Source organism: Canis lupus, chromosome 13 (genome assembly GCF_048164855.1).
Source record: "Canis lupus baileyi chromosome 13, mCanLup2.hap1, whole genome shotgun sequence".
NCBI lineage: Eukaryota > Metazoa > Chordata > Mammalia > Carnivora > Canidae > Canis > Canis lupus.
Genome location: NC_132850.1, coordinates 20,408,431 through 20,424,108, shown reverse-complemented (window position 1 = coordinate 20,424,108; position 15,678 = coordinate 20,408,431). Strand labels below are relative to the sequence as shown.

Below are 15,678 nucleotides of genomic sequence, written 5' to 3'. Positions count from 1 at the left end.
GGGCGCGGGGGGTGGGGCGGCGGGAGCCGGGAACCGCGGGCTCCGGGGGCAGCAGGGCCGGGAGCAACCGCGGGGCGCGGGGGAGGGGCGGGGCGTGCGGGCTGCTGTGCGCGCCCCAGGCCGCGCCGGTGCAGGGGGGCGGCCCCGGGAGCCCCAGGGCTCGGGGGCGCGGCCTGGCGCGGCGCCGCGGAGCCGGGGAGCGCGCGGCGGCGCGGAGGGAGGACGCCGCGGCCGCGGGACAGCGCCGTTGCTCGGCAACCCGTCCTGGGCCCGCCCCCCGCCCGCGTTGCTAGGAGACGGCGAGGCCCGGGGGGCGGCGGAGCGGGCCCTACGTGCTGACGCTAATTGTATATGAGCGCGAGCGGCGGGCTCGCGGGTCCTTTTTAGCGCCATCTGCTCGCGGCGCCGCCTCCCGCCTCCCGCCTCCCGCCTCCCGCCGCCGCCGCCGCCCTGAGTCACTGCGCAGCCCCGGCCTCGGGTAACGGACGGGGCCCCAGCGGGAAGGGCGCCGACGGAGCCGCGGCGGGGAGGGCCGGGCCGGGCGCCGCGGGACTCGGGGCCTCCGGGCGCTCCCGGGAGCCGAGGCCGCGGGGCGGCGGGGGCGGGGGGGCTTCCGCGCGGCCCCGCGGTGCCCGAGCCCCGGCTCCTCCGCGCCGCCCGCCGCGGCAGCCAGGCGGCCTCGGGGCGCTCGGGGCGTTCGGGGCGCGGAGGAGCCGGGGCTCGGGAGCGCCCCCCCTCCCCGCGCGGAGCAGCCCCGGGGGGGGCGGGCGGGGGAGCGAGGGCCGGCGGGGGAGGGGCGGGGCGGCCGCGGGGCCCGGGCTCTCCGCCCCCTGGAGGCGGCGGCCGCGCGGGGAGGGCCGGCCCTGCGGACACGTGGCCGCCGCGCCCGGGGGAGCGTCCGGGGAGCCCGGGAGGAGCCCCTGGAGGAGCACCCCGGGAGGAGGTCCTGGAGGAGGTCCCTGGAGGAGCCCCGGGAGGAAGCCGGGGAGGGGGAGCCCGGGAGGAGCCCGAGCTCCCGGCGCTGCGGAGTCGCGGGCTGGGGGCGCGGAGCTGTGGCGACCTCGGGGCTCCCCGGGGCGCGCCCTTGGCCGTCCCCGGCCTGCCCCGGGGGCCGCACGCGGGGAGCGGGGGGTGGGCAGGGCCTCCCGCCGGGATCGCCAAGGCCCCCCGCGGTGGGGGTCGCGCGGCCGCGGTGGGGCCGGCGCCTCGGAGGAGCCCGCCGGGACTTCACGCGGGGGGTGGGGGTGGGGGTGACCCTGAGCCTGCGCCCGGCCCGGCCCGGCCCGACCGCCTGGTGCCTAACGGGAGTGTCGGAGCGGGTCCCTCACCGAGTTTGTGTTTCTAAGGCGATTGGGGGCGGGGAGCGGGAAGTGCGGGTGGAACCGTGGGGCCGCGGCGGAGGCCCGCGGGCGGGGGTCAGGCCGGGCGGGACGGGCCGGGGGCGGCGGGCGAGGGGGCCGCGCGGAGAGCCTGCCCCGGGGCGCCCGGCTGCGGAGGAGCTGCAGGCCCGGCTCCCTTTTCGGGGGCAGCCGCGCCAGGACGCCCCCTGGCTAGCCCCGGGGCCTCTCCCCGGTCGGCTCCCATGACGCGCCTGTTCGCACTCGGGGGCTCTTGCGCCTTTGGGTAAGGGGGAGATCTGCGGAGGATAGGGACTGGCTTTAAACTGTCGGAGGGGAAATAATGTTTACAGTGATTTCTCTCTCTCTCTCTTTTTTTTTTTTTTTTTGGACTGTCTCATGTTTGAAGTTCAAACTAAAAATTTAAAAAAATTAAGAGTTCACATTAACGGTCCACATCTAAAATGTGCACTTGCTTTAAACTGTTGGAAGGGAAATAAGGTTTACAGTGATTTCTCTCTCTTTTTTTTTTTGGACTGTCTCATGTTTGTTTGAAGTTATTAAAATTAAATGAAAATTTTTTAAAAATTAAGAGATCAAATGAATGGTCCACATCTAAAATGTGCCCTTCACGTGTAGGAAGACTAGTCCCTTGGGGGAGGGACGGAACTAAACATGGGTTATGAAACCTTGACATAGTAGATGATCATATCAGGTCAGCATTATGCTGATTTGGTAAATACAGCTTCAAAAAACTCATCCGAGTTTGAAAAATATGTACATCTTATCTGTTGCAAAGTACCTCGTTTTGATATTGGGCCCATTGACAGAATATGAAACTAATGTTCAGTGTGGCACAGGACTGTCCTCTAGAGATTTGAAACACGACCAAAACCCAACACTTGTACCAGAATTAACACAAAATGCTATTGCTCATATCACTACTTACTCAACTTGCGCATATGGTCTCCAGGTGACTGAGTTCTAAAACCCCAAAATTATGGGGCCTAAAAGAGGCAAAATCTGTTTGGCTTAAAGATATCAAAATCAGGGGATCCCTGGGTGGCGCAGTGGTTTAGCGCCTGCCTTTGGCCCAGGGCGCGATCCTGGAGACCCGGGATCGAATCCCACGTCAGGCTCCCGGTGCATGGAGCCTGCTTCTCCCTCTGCCTGTGTCTCTGCCTCTCTCTCTCTCTCTCTCTCTGTGACTATCATAAATAAATAAAAATTAAAAAAAAAAAAAAAGATATCAAAATCAAATACTACCTATCTGCTCATTTTTTGATTGGTTGTAAATTTGAAATGTTAGTGACAATAAGATTAGAGAGGATGAATCCTGATCAGTTTTGAAAACTGATGGTCTGTTCGGTTCCTCAAGTCTAATCAGACCTGTAGTTGTGTTGTTGTTTGATTCTTTTGAGTAAATATTTTAGCATATATTTTTTGACAAAACAGGAGCAAAACAAGCATTGGTCATTAAGATGTAAAATGTGATGAATGCTTTAAAGAAAAAGTGGGGGGGCAGAGTAGTAATTACAGCCTCTACATGAAGGACCTGTTTAATGGTGATATTAAGTGCCATTTCATACTAATTTTATCTGAATAATAAGTTCTTGGGCAGAGTAGGGTTTATTAGAGTATGGTTCAGAAGGTAAGGTTCCTGCTTCCATTCCTCCTTGTAAGTGGTTAGTACGTTGATAGGAAACCACCAGGTGACATTACTGCACTTGCCATGGAAAGTGGCCTCGGCTTCCGGTGACCAACTCTGCCTTTTACTGCTACATGGTTTGATAGCTTTTTATTCAAGAATTCTGTACCTTTTGATTTTTATTGGGAAAGGGGACTAATTTCAAAGAGCCTATAATTACATTTAATTACCTATAATATCTAATTAACTACTTTTAATTATTTTCTAAGGTAAAGAGGGTACGGAACACAACAGGGGTAAATAATGTAACAGCACACATTATTCTGTGTATTATTAACTAATTTAATGCTCCTAGAAGTAGGTAATAACATTTTAACGTGGAAACTTAAGTACAGAGCAGTTAAAGGACTTCTCCGAGGTTACATGACAGAGCGGTGATGACTTTTTTTCCCAACTAAAATTCTCATAATTAGTAATTATTCTAATTTTTAAAATGAAATTTACATTTAGAATAGTTTTAAGTTCTCACAAGAGTTGAGCAGAAAGTTAACCGTAACCCCCCTGACCCCACACATGCACAGCCTCTTCCATCAGCAGAATGACGACTTCTGAGGAGGCTTTTGTATTGGTTTTTAAAGGGAGTTCCTTTGAGTCAAACTGTTACGGTATACAACAAATTGGACTTAAGAAAAGTACACTTGCTTGGGTTCCACTGGGGTCCAAGGAAAAGCACCAGTATTTATATAGGTCAGGCGTCATCTTTCAACATGGAATTTGTTTACATAAGTTAGTTGATGGCTTCTAAGTCTTTTGTCTGCCGCGCACGCGCGTGTGTATGTAAGTAAGTGTAATTTCCCTCCCTCCTCCATGTGAATAAATTGGATTTGTTTGTTATTGCTGGTTAAATTTTCACTGGATTTTCAGTCCACCCCAGGTGTGTTTCTCTGTTTCGGATCAGATGAGAATCTAGATATTGAGCTCCCTTGGCCAAGAAGGTATGTAGTATTCTCAAATAGGGGTCCATTTTGCTTAGGACACTTGAGACGGAAGTCAGTTCCAACCAAGTTGGCTGTTGACATCCCAAAATTGAAAAAGTGAGCCTAAAGAATAGGCTATTCTAACTACGAGGTTGTGTTGGAGCCAAATAACGGTATTGAGCCCCCGGACCACTGAAAACGTTCTTCCTAGAATGGCAGTGCCTTAAATACAGATTTGCTTGAAGTGCATTTGGAAGGAGAGGTCAGATCTCAGGTAAAGGAAAATCTTATCTTTGGGTTAGTATTGGCCCCCTTGAACGCTAGCTTTAAAGACATAGGTAATTTTTCGTGACTGGTGGTTAACCCACGAGGTCGTCCCTTCCTCCAAAGGAATATCCACTAGTGTACAGTTTGTGTAACAGTAGGCTGATAGGCACTTTGGTTTTGGGAATGGCATGGGTTTTGGAAGTTAGATTTTAACTACTAGTTACTCTCCTTTTGTGTGTTGCTGAGCAAGTTGCTTAGTATTTTATCTGCAGATAGGAGGAAAGCCTATAATACAGTAGCCCCTTAGGAGTAGCTTCGTAGATGTTCACTTTCTTCTCCTTGAAAGTCAGGAGAGCGTAGAGCCAGGTTTACTGGATTGATGAGAAATGATTTGATAACACGTGTCAGGACGTCTAACTGCTACAAGACCACAAAGTGTAATCAGTTTGTGGTTTAATTCAGTGACTTATTTTTCCCCCTCTTTTTGCAGTGGAAGATTTTCTTTGTGTACAAGTTCTCAGGTTAAGATTTGCCTCTAATCACGTTTTTATGAACTATGTCTTTGAATTGAGATCTTCTGCATATTACATACATTGGGTAATGAATTCTATCTTTTATTATAAAGGGACTTTATTTCTAGGAATGCTTTTCCTTAAACTTTATTTTTTGATACAGAGATACCAGCTTTCTTTTGGCCTGGGTTGTATTTTACTTGAAAACTATATCCTTATGTTAGAGATATGTTTCTTATAAATGGGATGTAGTCGGGTTTCTTAAGTCCTGCCTGACACTTTTTAATGGCCTTCAGTTGATTTACATTGAACGTTGTTACTAATTACCTGAGAGTTTGGACTGTGAAAGCACAAAAAACCTAGAGATGTTTAAACCTAAACCTCTCTCAGGTTGGTATAAAAAATTTTTATGACTTTAAATTGTTTTTCTTCTATCTTGAAATTTACATGTTTGGTTTAGGGAGTCATCTTGGAAATTACAACCTGCTGGGGCTCCTAAGGTGGCTCAGATGGTTAAGCGTCTGCCTTCATTCAGCTCAGTCACGATCTCCAGTCCCGAGATCCAGCCCCACATCAGGCTCCTGGCTCATTGGGGAGTCTGCTTCTCCCTCTCCCTCTCTTCCCCCCCGACTTGTGCACTCTTCTCAAATGAATAAATAAAAATCTTAAAAGAGAAAAGAAATTAAAACATGCCTACTTAAGAACACTAGACTACTTAATCAGTTTCCTGCTCCCCCCACCTTCACTACCGACTTAATGTTGTGGTAGTTTTAATTTTTTATTTTATTTTAAGACTTTTTTTTTTTTTTTTTTTTTTAAATTCATGAGAGACAGGCTGAGACACAGGCAGAGGGAGAAGCAGGCTCCATACAGGGAGCCTGAAGCAGATTTTTTAACATACTACACAGTGGTGATAGTTAAAAATGTTTACTTAGATATATGCGGTTATCCTTTTTGCCGCTTATTTCTTCTTGGAAATTAGATCTTCCATTTGTGATAACTTGCCTCCTGCCTGAAGAATATACTTAATAGAATTAGTGAGAGTGCTGGAGGTATTTTTTCCAGAAAAATATTTTTCCCATTCACTCTTAGAGGATGTTTTTTTAGTTGGGTATAATATTCTAGGATCGTTGGCTGTTTTCAGCACATTGACAACTCTGTTCTCTTTTGGGGTCTATTGAAGAGAAGAGGATTGTGTCTTTTATGGCTTTAGTCTGAATCGTTGCGTTTTTGAGGGGACTTCTTTGTCTTTAATGTCTTTCCTTTTCACTGATATATCTAAGTGTGAGTTTCTTTTTTATTTATCCTGATGGGGATTTGTAGGGCCATCTTCCATTAGTTCTGGAAAATTCTTAGCTTTTGATTTCTTTCAAATATTTTTTGTATTCCCTCCTCTAACTCCTAGAACTTGTATTAAATCTTTGTTAAGACTTTATTGTATCCTCAAATATCTTTTAACATCAGTGTTTTCCATCCTTTAGCCTCTACCATATTTTGGAAGATTTCTTTTTTTTTTTTTTTTTTTAAAGATTTTATTTACTCATGAGAGGCAGAGGGAGAAGACTCCCTGCAGAGAGCTGGACATGGGATCCCCGGATGTGGGATCCCCGCACTCTGGGATCACACCCTGAGCCTGAGGCAGACCCTCAACTGCTGAGCCACCCAGGCGATCCTTGGAAGATGTCTTCTAAGCTTGCTTCCTTCACTTAATTATCTTTCCAGCTGTGTTTAGTCTGATAAACCTGCCCATTTAGTTTGATTTCCATTATTTTTATTTCTTGAAGTTCTGTTTAGTTCTTTGCCAAATTTGCTCTATAACCTTTAATGACTGTGTGCAGATACTCCTGCAGACACACTGTTTTCAAACTCAGTAAGCATGGTTGTTGTCATTGGTCATTTGTCGTTTTATGTTTGTTTATAGTCCTTTTGACAGTATTTAAGTCTTTGGGACAGGTTTCTGTTGTATTCTTTTGCCCTTATTGCTCTTGAAAGCTACTTGTACAAATATGAGGTCTAGGATAAAGATGTCGTTCATATTGGGTATGTAGGTGTTTAGGAATACTATCAAGCAGACCACTTTAAGCTCATGGCTTGAGGTTTTGGGACAACACTGATAAAGTGATTCTAGTTTATTTGGCCAAGAGTACTGGTTTGTCATCCCTGAGAATATAGCACTTTGGTTCTGCTTAATGTGGAGGGTTGGTATAAAGATTTCCCACTTTGGATAGGTCTGGGGCTTTTGATTTCACCTCTCAGTAGTTAAAGCTTCACTTTTTAAGATTTTTTTTTTTTTTTTTAAGATTTTACTTATTTATTCATGAGAGACACACACAGAGAGAGAGGCAGAGACACAGGCAGAGGGAGAAGCAGGCTCCTTGCAGGGAGCCTGATGTGGGAGCGCTGAGCCACCCGGGCTGCCCTGCTTTTAAGATTTTAACAAATATTTTTTTCTGGACTTAAATATTTGTTATTGGTAGAATTGGTCTGCATAATTTAGCTTGTCACTACCAGAAATGGAAATTCTTCAGATGTCTGAGAAAGCAATTTCACGTCTGATAAATATTCTCATTGATTTTATTTGATGTTGAGTGAAGTGAAAAAACAAACAAAAAAACCCCCTAGGTATTAACTGAAACCTGTGTTTTCTCAAGGTGATCTGATTGAGAACTACCTGCCTCAGAGGCTGGGCTTCTTATTTAGAATGGAGATTTTGGGGTCCACTCTTTCAAATTGGTTGGTTCAGGATCTGGGTATGGGAATCAATCTTTTTCTCTTTTAAATGAACTTATTTGTACTTTTAGACTTACAGGAAAGTTGTAGAGATACTCAGAATTTCTCTATGCCCTTTTCCCAGTTTTCCTCAATGTTAACATCTTAACGTTACCATGGTACTTTGACTAGTCTACATTTTTAACAATTATCTCAATTACTTTGCAGAACGATTGATTGACCCTGTGCTAAGGTAATTAAAAATGGACAGAATTAAAAAGCTTATGTTTATTGAGTAGTAGTTATCAAACACAAGTTAAGTCTCTTATGAATTTGCATCTTAATAGGAACAGTTTTTTTCCTATTTTTGTAGATGGTGACCAGAAATTGTTTGCCCTGAGATAAATTTTTGCAAAGATGGTGTCAACCCAAACAATGGAACTACAAAATTAGGCCTGATTTTAAAAACGGAAGTGTGTACAATCAAGAAACCTAATGAACTAGAGTGGGTAGGGCAGATTGGAGAAGATACCTCTGAAGAAGTAAATTCCATCCTGTTCTGTCTTGGATCATTTTTATTAAAAAAAAAAAAAAAAAAAAGCAAAAGATTTTCATTTTAAGAGTTTGAATCCTGGGGATCCCTGGGTGGCGCAGCGGTTTGGCGCCTGCCTTTGGCCCAGGGCGCGATCCTGGAGACCCAGGATCGAATCCCACATCGGGCTCCTGGTGCATGGAGCCTGCTTCTCTCTCTGCCTGTGTCTCTGCCTCTCTCTCTCTCTCTCTATCATAAATAAATAAAAAAATTAAAAAAAAAAAAAAAAGAGTTTGAATTCTAGGGCGGCCTGGGTGGCTCAGTGGTTTGATGCCTGCCTTCAGCCCAGGGCCTGATCCTGGGGACCCGGGCTCCCTGCAGGGAGCCTGCTTCTCCCTCTGCCTGTGTCTCTCTGCCTCTCTCTGTGTGTCTCTTTGTCTTCATGAATAAATAAATAAAATTTAAAAAAGTTTGAATTCTACATGTAACCCCATGAAATGGACAGGGAAGGTAGCAGTGCAGCCATTCTTCTGAGTACATGTTAAAATGTTTTAAAAATCTGAATTTATAAGTTTGGAGGGTTATTTTTGATGTTTTTGATAATTGCTGCACTTACTAGATTGTGTATTCAACCTAGCAAGTTCCAAAATGTTAGCAAAATGCCAAATAATGCAGAATGAAATGTTCTTGCTTTCTTCCAGTCTTAACTTACAGGTGACTACTATTAGTTTTCTGGTATATCTTTACAGAAGTGTTTTCATAAAATATGTGTATGACTTTGCATATTCATAGATATCTACCTGTCCAGATTGGGTTTTGCCATATGCCCTATGCTCTTTCCATATCTGCTTCATTTTTTATTGCAAAGCATTCCATTGTATGCACCTTCCATGCTAATACTAAGTTTATTTTTGATGAAGTACGTAATTGTAGCTGCTCTCCATGTAAGCTTTATGGATGCCCCTGAAGGATGCAGTACAGCGATTGGCAAAAGCACATACAATCCCTGTAATATGCTTGTGCTCTGGTTAGTTGGGAAAGATAGACCTTAGTCAAATAATCACACTTAATTTGTTACAAACTTGAGACATCTTACGATGGAAAGAAATAGGGCATTATAGGACTGTTTACAACCAAGAAATCTTATTCAGCCGGAATGTGCAGATTGGAGAAGCTTCTCTGAAAAAGTAAAAACTTTGAGCTAAGAGACAAAGGGCATGTTAACTGAATTTTGGAAGAACCTTCTAGACAAATGTTAAAGCACAGGCCTTTAGATTTGTAATATTTTTTTCATGTTAGAATCTCACAAATGGGTAACTAAAGCTGGAGATGGACTTATTTAAGGTTTTTGATATTCCTATGGCCAAATTACTCTCCAGAAAGAAAATAAGTTTATAGGAACACTGGCTGTATTTAAGAATGCATGTTCACCATTTTCCCTGAATTAATATAAGATCTTTACTGATTGGATAGACAAACTATAGAGTCCCACTAGTATTTCTTTGACTAAGATTCAATATTTTTCTTATTTTTGAATTCATATTTCTTCATAATTTTTTGCTAAATATTTTGTTACTGTTGGCTAATTATCCAGCATCACTAGAGAAATTTATCAGTGCTATTAGAAATTATTTAAAGCAACAAATATTTAAAAGTAGAATAAGAGACATTCTTAGGAAGAAATATTTTCCTCATAATTTGTTTAAAGGATGGATATTGGCTTAGTGGTAATACTTCACAGATAGGCACTTGACTGCCAGTCAGTAACTCTTCTTAACTCTTTAATCATCATGCAGGACATGTTGATATGAGGAATCACATCTTATAGCATTCTGAAAGTTAAGTCTGTGGTTTAAAATTTTAAAAGGTAAACTTGATTTTAATATGGTGGGATCTTGAGCTTGATTTCGATTATTTTTTTGTGATATGTACATTCATTACCTGTGGCACTCAGACATTTTCCTGCCTGCATATAATGTTTTACCTTAAGTATTCTTTTTTTTTTTTTAAGATTTTATTTATTTATTCCTGAGAGACATGGAGTGAAGGCAGAGACCCAGGCAGAGGGAGAAGCAGGCTCCCTGGGGGAGCCCGAAGCAGGGCTCGAACCCTGACCTCTCTGATTTCCGGATCATGCCCTGAACCAAAGGCAGAGGCTCGACACAGCTGAGCCACCCGGGTGTCCCAAGTATTCTTTTTCTTAGAGCAGTGTTCTCTAAGTTAATACTAATCTCTCTTAGTAGAATTTAGGCTAAGCATTTAGGAGATGCTCCAATCAGTTCTAACGGTATTCATGTCAGGTAACCGAGAGTTTGTTGACAGTATGCCAGCATATCCCATATCCCGGTGGCCTTGGGGTGTGCTCATTATCAGTGATAAGACGGGAGGTACATTTGAAGAGATAGGGAAGGTTTACTTGAGATAGGTTGGGACTTCGCACTTTATAGTGGTCATTAAGTTGTGTAAGTAGTGGCTGACATTTGATAAAAGGATTAATAAACTTTTAATGTTTTTTTGAAAGATTTTATTTATTCATGAGAGACAGAGGCAGAGACCCAGGCAGAGGGGGAAGCAGGCTCCACGCAGGGAGCCTGATGGGGACTCGATCCTGGGACCCCGGGGTCACGCCCTGGGCTGAAGGCGGCACCAAACCACTGAGCCATCCAGGCTGCCCGGGATTAGTAAACTTTTAAAAAAGGTCTTTGGGGGTCATAATGGTGGCAGACTTTCGTTTTTAACATTAATTTGATGAGAATTAATAACTCTTGAAGTGGATTCTGTGAGGTACTAAGTCTAAAAATATAAAGAAAAATTGACCATTTGTAGTTACAGGAGTTTGAATAAAGGCCTCTTGTATTCATTTTCTGTGATGCTAGCATACATCAGATGCTTTAGAGCGGTGCTATTATGAAATTGTCCTTACAGGGTAGATTTTAGAACATAATGGTAACTTGTTTGTTTATGACTGTATCCTCTGAAAAATTACTTGGGGCTAGTATGAAAGCCCATATATATGTGCCATGATTTTTCTTCTTAACACTGATGTGTTTTTAATGAGATTATACATTCCTCTTTGGGATAGTCCAAGTTTTATTGATTTAAAGGATTTGGGCATCAGATGTTTTTATTGGTATTAAATACATAATATACATAGTTTGTTAACACCGACATTTCTCTCCATAGATATTTGGAGTTCTTACAACATGGCAGACATTGACAAGTAAGTGCCAGATAGTTGATTTCTTGTTTGTTTTTTCTTAACTCAGAGATCGGGCTTCACTTTATACTGTGATATAATTAACAGCAGTATTAATAATGAAAAATGTATGATAATGATTGATGGTTAGTACCTGCAGTTAATAACAGTTGGGTACCGTGTATCCAAGACAAAATATAGGAAATATAATCATTGCTTAAATAAACTATTTGCTAGTATTTATTTTTAGGAATGTGCTGAGCACAATAATGAATCATAAATACTTGGAAAATTCAGTTTTACCATACTTGTATTTCCCAAAGACTTTACTACTTCCATTGTAATGTATCGTACATACAAGATAAAAAGTGTATGAAATCTGTGGAGTTTAAAGAATAATAGGATACTTCAAGGTTTTGAAAGTAAAAATTACTATCAGAAGCCCAGTGTCCCTCTTCTCAATTGCATCCTCCACCTTTCCTCTCCAGATGTGTAAACACTGTCTTGGCATTTGTCTAAATCATTTTTTTCTTTAGAGTTTTATCACCTACATATTGTTAATCAATGTTTAATTTTGAAAATGTGAATAGCAGTCACAAACTCAGCTGTGTCTAAAAAGAAAAGCAATATTACCACTTGAAGTCTCTAAGGTAGGAAAGTAAAAACAAAAAGGTGATCTGGGTCATAGTCTAGCTTTAGCTTTCCTGGGCAAGGTCATGCATTCTAGAAACATCAGTTTAATGAAGTTGGCTTCTGGCGGGGTTCTAGTGTGGATGGATGTCCTGCAGAAATACGATAAAGGGAGAATGAGTGAGCTGCACTGTTCGTTGCTTATGACTTCACACAATTTAGGAGGAGGTTAAAACAGAAAACTCGGGCGTTGATGGTATGCTACGACAGTCCACAAGTTGTAGACACAGCATGGAGGTGGGAAGGCGGGAAAATTTAACACAGGCATCACATTCAAGGACACCGAGGAACCTGGCCACTGCTGGCGTGCTTAAAGGGGTGGCCGCAGGTATTTTAGTGTCATGGCTTTCCAAGTGATTGCCTCCGGTGTTCCGCTGCTCCAGTCTGGATTGCTTAACCTTGGTTATGCGGCTGTCACTGTGGATCTATTTTATTATCTTCCTGGGGTTTCCTTTTGTGTCTTCTCTTGGGTTTGCTGTATCCCATGCTATTTTCTTTTTTAGTTCTTTAGTACTTTCCTGGAAGAGTACAAGGAAAGTAAATTATTTTGAGACTGAAAATGGCTATTCTGTTCTTATGTTTAATAGTTGGAGTGTAGAATTCTCATTTGGGAATCCTTTTTCTTCAGAATTTTGAAGGCATTGCCCCATTGTCATTTGGCTTCCAGTATTGCTGTGTTGAAGTTCAAAGTTCATTATAATTCTTGATCATTGTATGTGACACATATTTTGTTTTAAACATAATACATATATACTTATTTCTGGAAGCACTCTGGCTTCAGAGTTCTGAAATTTTCACGTTATATCTATTTTTTAAATTACTTGTGTTAGGCATTCAGTGGTGGGCCCTTTCAGTCTGGCAACTTGATGGCTTTCAGTTCTGGGGAATATTCTTGACTTACTTTGTTGATTGTCTTATTTCTGTTTTCTCTTTCTGGAGCTCCTATTATGTTGTATGTTGAACTGGTTCTTCTAATTATCTTTTGTCTCATTTTCTATCTTTATCTCCTTGTTCTTTCTGGCAAAGCTGAAGAAACTTTATCTTTCAACTCTTGTATTGAGTTTCTAAATTTCTGTTGTTTAGTTCTCAGGAGTGTCTTTATTCTCTCTGTTCCTGTTTTTATAGCATCTTGTTCCTGTTTCATTGATTGTAATATCTTTTCTCTGGATGTTTTTCCCCTGTATAGTATGTTTGTTCTTCAAATTTTCTTTGCCCTATTTGTTTTTGTCTCCATGTAAAAGCATTTTCTCAAATATGAGGTGTATTACTTGGTTGTCTAGTCACTAAGATCGGGGTGGGGGGGAGAACATGCAGTTGAGATGGTTTTTAAAAAGTTGATTAGAAAATTTGAGTGTTGGGGGGTTTAATTTAGATTGTAATGTAAGGTCATCAGGGAGGGCATTTATTGTGAGAATCTCCATTGTCAGATTCTGGGTTGGTCAGATACCCCGGTTTAAAAGTATCTGGGTAAAGATCTGACTTTCAGTGTTGTGGGATCCAAATTGGGAAAAGGTGGTTTAGGGAAGGGTCTCTGCACTTTGTAGTGTGTGATACAGGCTTATATCTGAGAGACTCGAGGTTGTGTCTGTGGTCTTGTAGTCTGAGCTCTCAGTTTAATCCTTTCCAAAGAAGAAACAGCCATGCTTCTGCTAGATTGAGGGAGAGAATCTGGAGATTTAACTGCTTTATTAGTTTTTGTTTAGTTCTCTTTATTTTCTCCACTTTCATCCCCCCAGCCCTAGTTCCAGAAGTGTCCTTTTTAAGATTTTGTGTTTGGGCTCCTACTTTTTGAGCTTTTACCACTGTTAATTTAGATGTCAGTTCTCAGTGAAGTTGCTATTGCTGTTCTTGTCTTTTTGTCCTTCAATGTTTGTCTGGTTAAAAAACCCTTTTGTTATAATTTTAGTAGGGATTTTGGTAGGATTAAGATCAGAGGAGCATACCATCTTAACTTTGCAACCTTTACTTTAAACTTTTTAAAAAAAGAATAAATAGGTTGTGACAGCTTGATTCCCCACCATCCCCTTATTTAATTTTAGGTGACTGAGCCCTAGAAGAGTGGGAGGAAGGGGAAGGACTCTTGTTCTTTAAAACAGGAGTCAGCAAACTTTCTGAGTAAAGGAAAGTTTTGAAGGCATCTTATAAATATTATAAATCTATAAAATACATAAACTTTAATATTCTAAAATTTATATAAGTACCGATTATAAATATTTTAGGCCTCTTGGACCATTTGGCCACTGTTGCAGTTACTCAACTCTGCTTTGTAGTGCGAATGCAGCCATAGACAATACCTAAACTTACGTGGCTGTGTTCCAATGAAGTTTTATTTACAAAAATAATGGCCTGTGTTTGACCATGTGACATAGTCTGTCGACCTCTGTTTTAAAGCCTTAAAATGTAGGTGTTCAATAAATGATTAAAATCACACTGGAGCTTTGCGCAGTGGCAGTATCGTAGCCAATGAGGTTTATCCGAGGCGCGATTATTGCTAAAATCACACTGGAGAAACAGCTGTGCCCCAGGTAATGACCCTTAAATCTAAAAATGTTACACTAAAAGATAATTTTAGAAGTAATCTATTTCGGATGGGAAGGCTGAATTTTTTCTCCTTAGTTTACTGGACTATGCATTTTGCTGATAATACAGTTGACATTTTCTGTATTTGTCCTTATATGAAAATTAGGTAGTATTTGTCTCTATATGAAAGTTAATATTTCAAATGCTGTTTCTAACCATGAAAGTGACTAAATCTGTAAACCAAATACTAAAATGTAAAGTCACACAAGGAATTTTATGAAAATATATATTGACTTAGATACTCTTATTTCCCTTTTAATTCTCGTTGTAATTTTATGTTCAAAAACTAGATTTTTAGGATGAAATGGGGAGAATATTCTCTTATTACTTTTTTCCTTTTCTTTCGATGGTATCATCCTCCTGGCTTTGATCTAAGCATAAGTAGACTCTGGTCTTCTTAACTTTTTCTGCCCATCTCCACTATGAAGTAAAGAAAAAGGAAAGTCCAAAGATAGTCCAGGCTGTACTGTACTGTACTGATTGCTCTTATCCATCAGGGGTACAGGATCCTTGTTTTTCCAAACTCCTTCATTCTGTTGACTTTCATTCTCTAGGATGCCTCATGGTCCAGCATGGCTACTGAACTCTAGTCATCACATGCCTATTTTATGAAGGGAGCAAGATTAGAAGGCCTCCCAGCTGTCCTATAAAGGAGGCTTACTCAATTCTGTACAAATTTTGCTTTTTTAGCTTCACTCACTGCCCAGAGTTATTTAACCACACCTCACCAAAAGGTACAGGTTGGGAAATGTAGATTTCTAAAAGCTTGGTGTTTTGCCATCTCCTAATATCAGGGTGCTGTTACTAAGAAGACCGAAATCCATGGTTATTGTGTAGAGAAACATACTTCTGACCTCACATTCCTGGGACCAACCCCAATCAAACCGCATTTTTAAAGCTTGGAGTAGAGGGGAGCCTGGCTGGGTCAGTCAGTGGAGCATGCAGCTCTTGATCTTGGGATTGTGAGTTCAGGCCCCACATTGGGTGCAGAGATTATTTAAAAATAAAATCTTAAAAAAGAAAACTTAAAATAAAAACTTTATGTTTGACCATGTGCTTTTAAATGAAATTCTGTGTACTTCCAGTTTGTGCTTGTTTACATGTGAAGTTAGAGAACTGAATTACCTTTTGAATTTCCTATTTCATATTTTTGAAAGAGGCATATTAACCTACAAAATGAGTTGAATTTTTTTATAATTTTTTATTTATTTTTTGGTAATTGGTACATTT

At 42.0% G+C, this 15,678-nt stretch overlaps 1 protein-coding gene and 1 pseudogene across 22 annotated transcripts in view; both read left to right on the top strand.

The window, feature by feature from the left end:
- The first annotated feature begins 188 nt into the window (after positions 1–188).
- The window catches only part of NAP1L1 (nucleosome assembly protein 1 like 1), a 33,135-nt gene continuing 17,645 nt past the window's right edge, over positions 189–15,678 (top strand). For 3 of the 22 annotated variants that reach the window (XR_012005662.1, XM_072772815.1, XM_072772816.1), the window contains exon 1: positions 11,166–11,202. Coding sequence is in view for 21 of the 22 variants with exons in the window: in XM_072772815.1 (XP_072628916.1) it covers positions 11,186–11,202 (17 nt within the window). In the remaining variant the exon portion in view is untranslated. Of the gene's footprint in view, positions 479–815; positions 956–4,719; positions 4,827–7,678; positions 7,704–11,165; positions 11,203–15,678 lie in introns of those variants that run through there. The other 19 variants (XM_072772837.1, XM_072772827.1, XM_072772820.1 and 16 more) reach the window with 18 other exon arrangements.
- On the top strand, positions 14,303–14,459 carry LOC140603285 (U4 spliceosomal RNA; annotated as a pseudogene).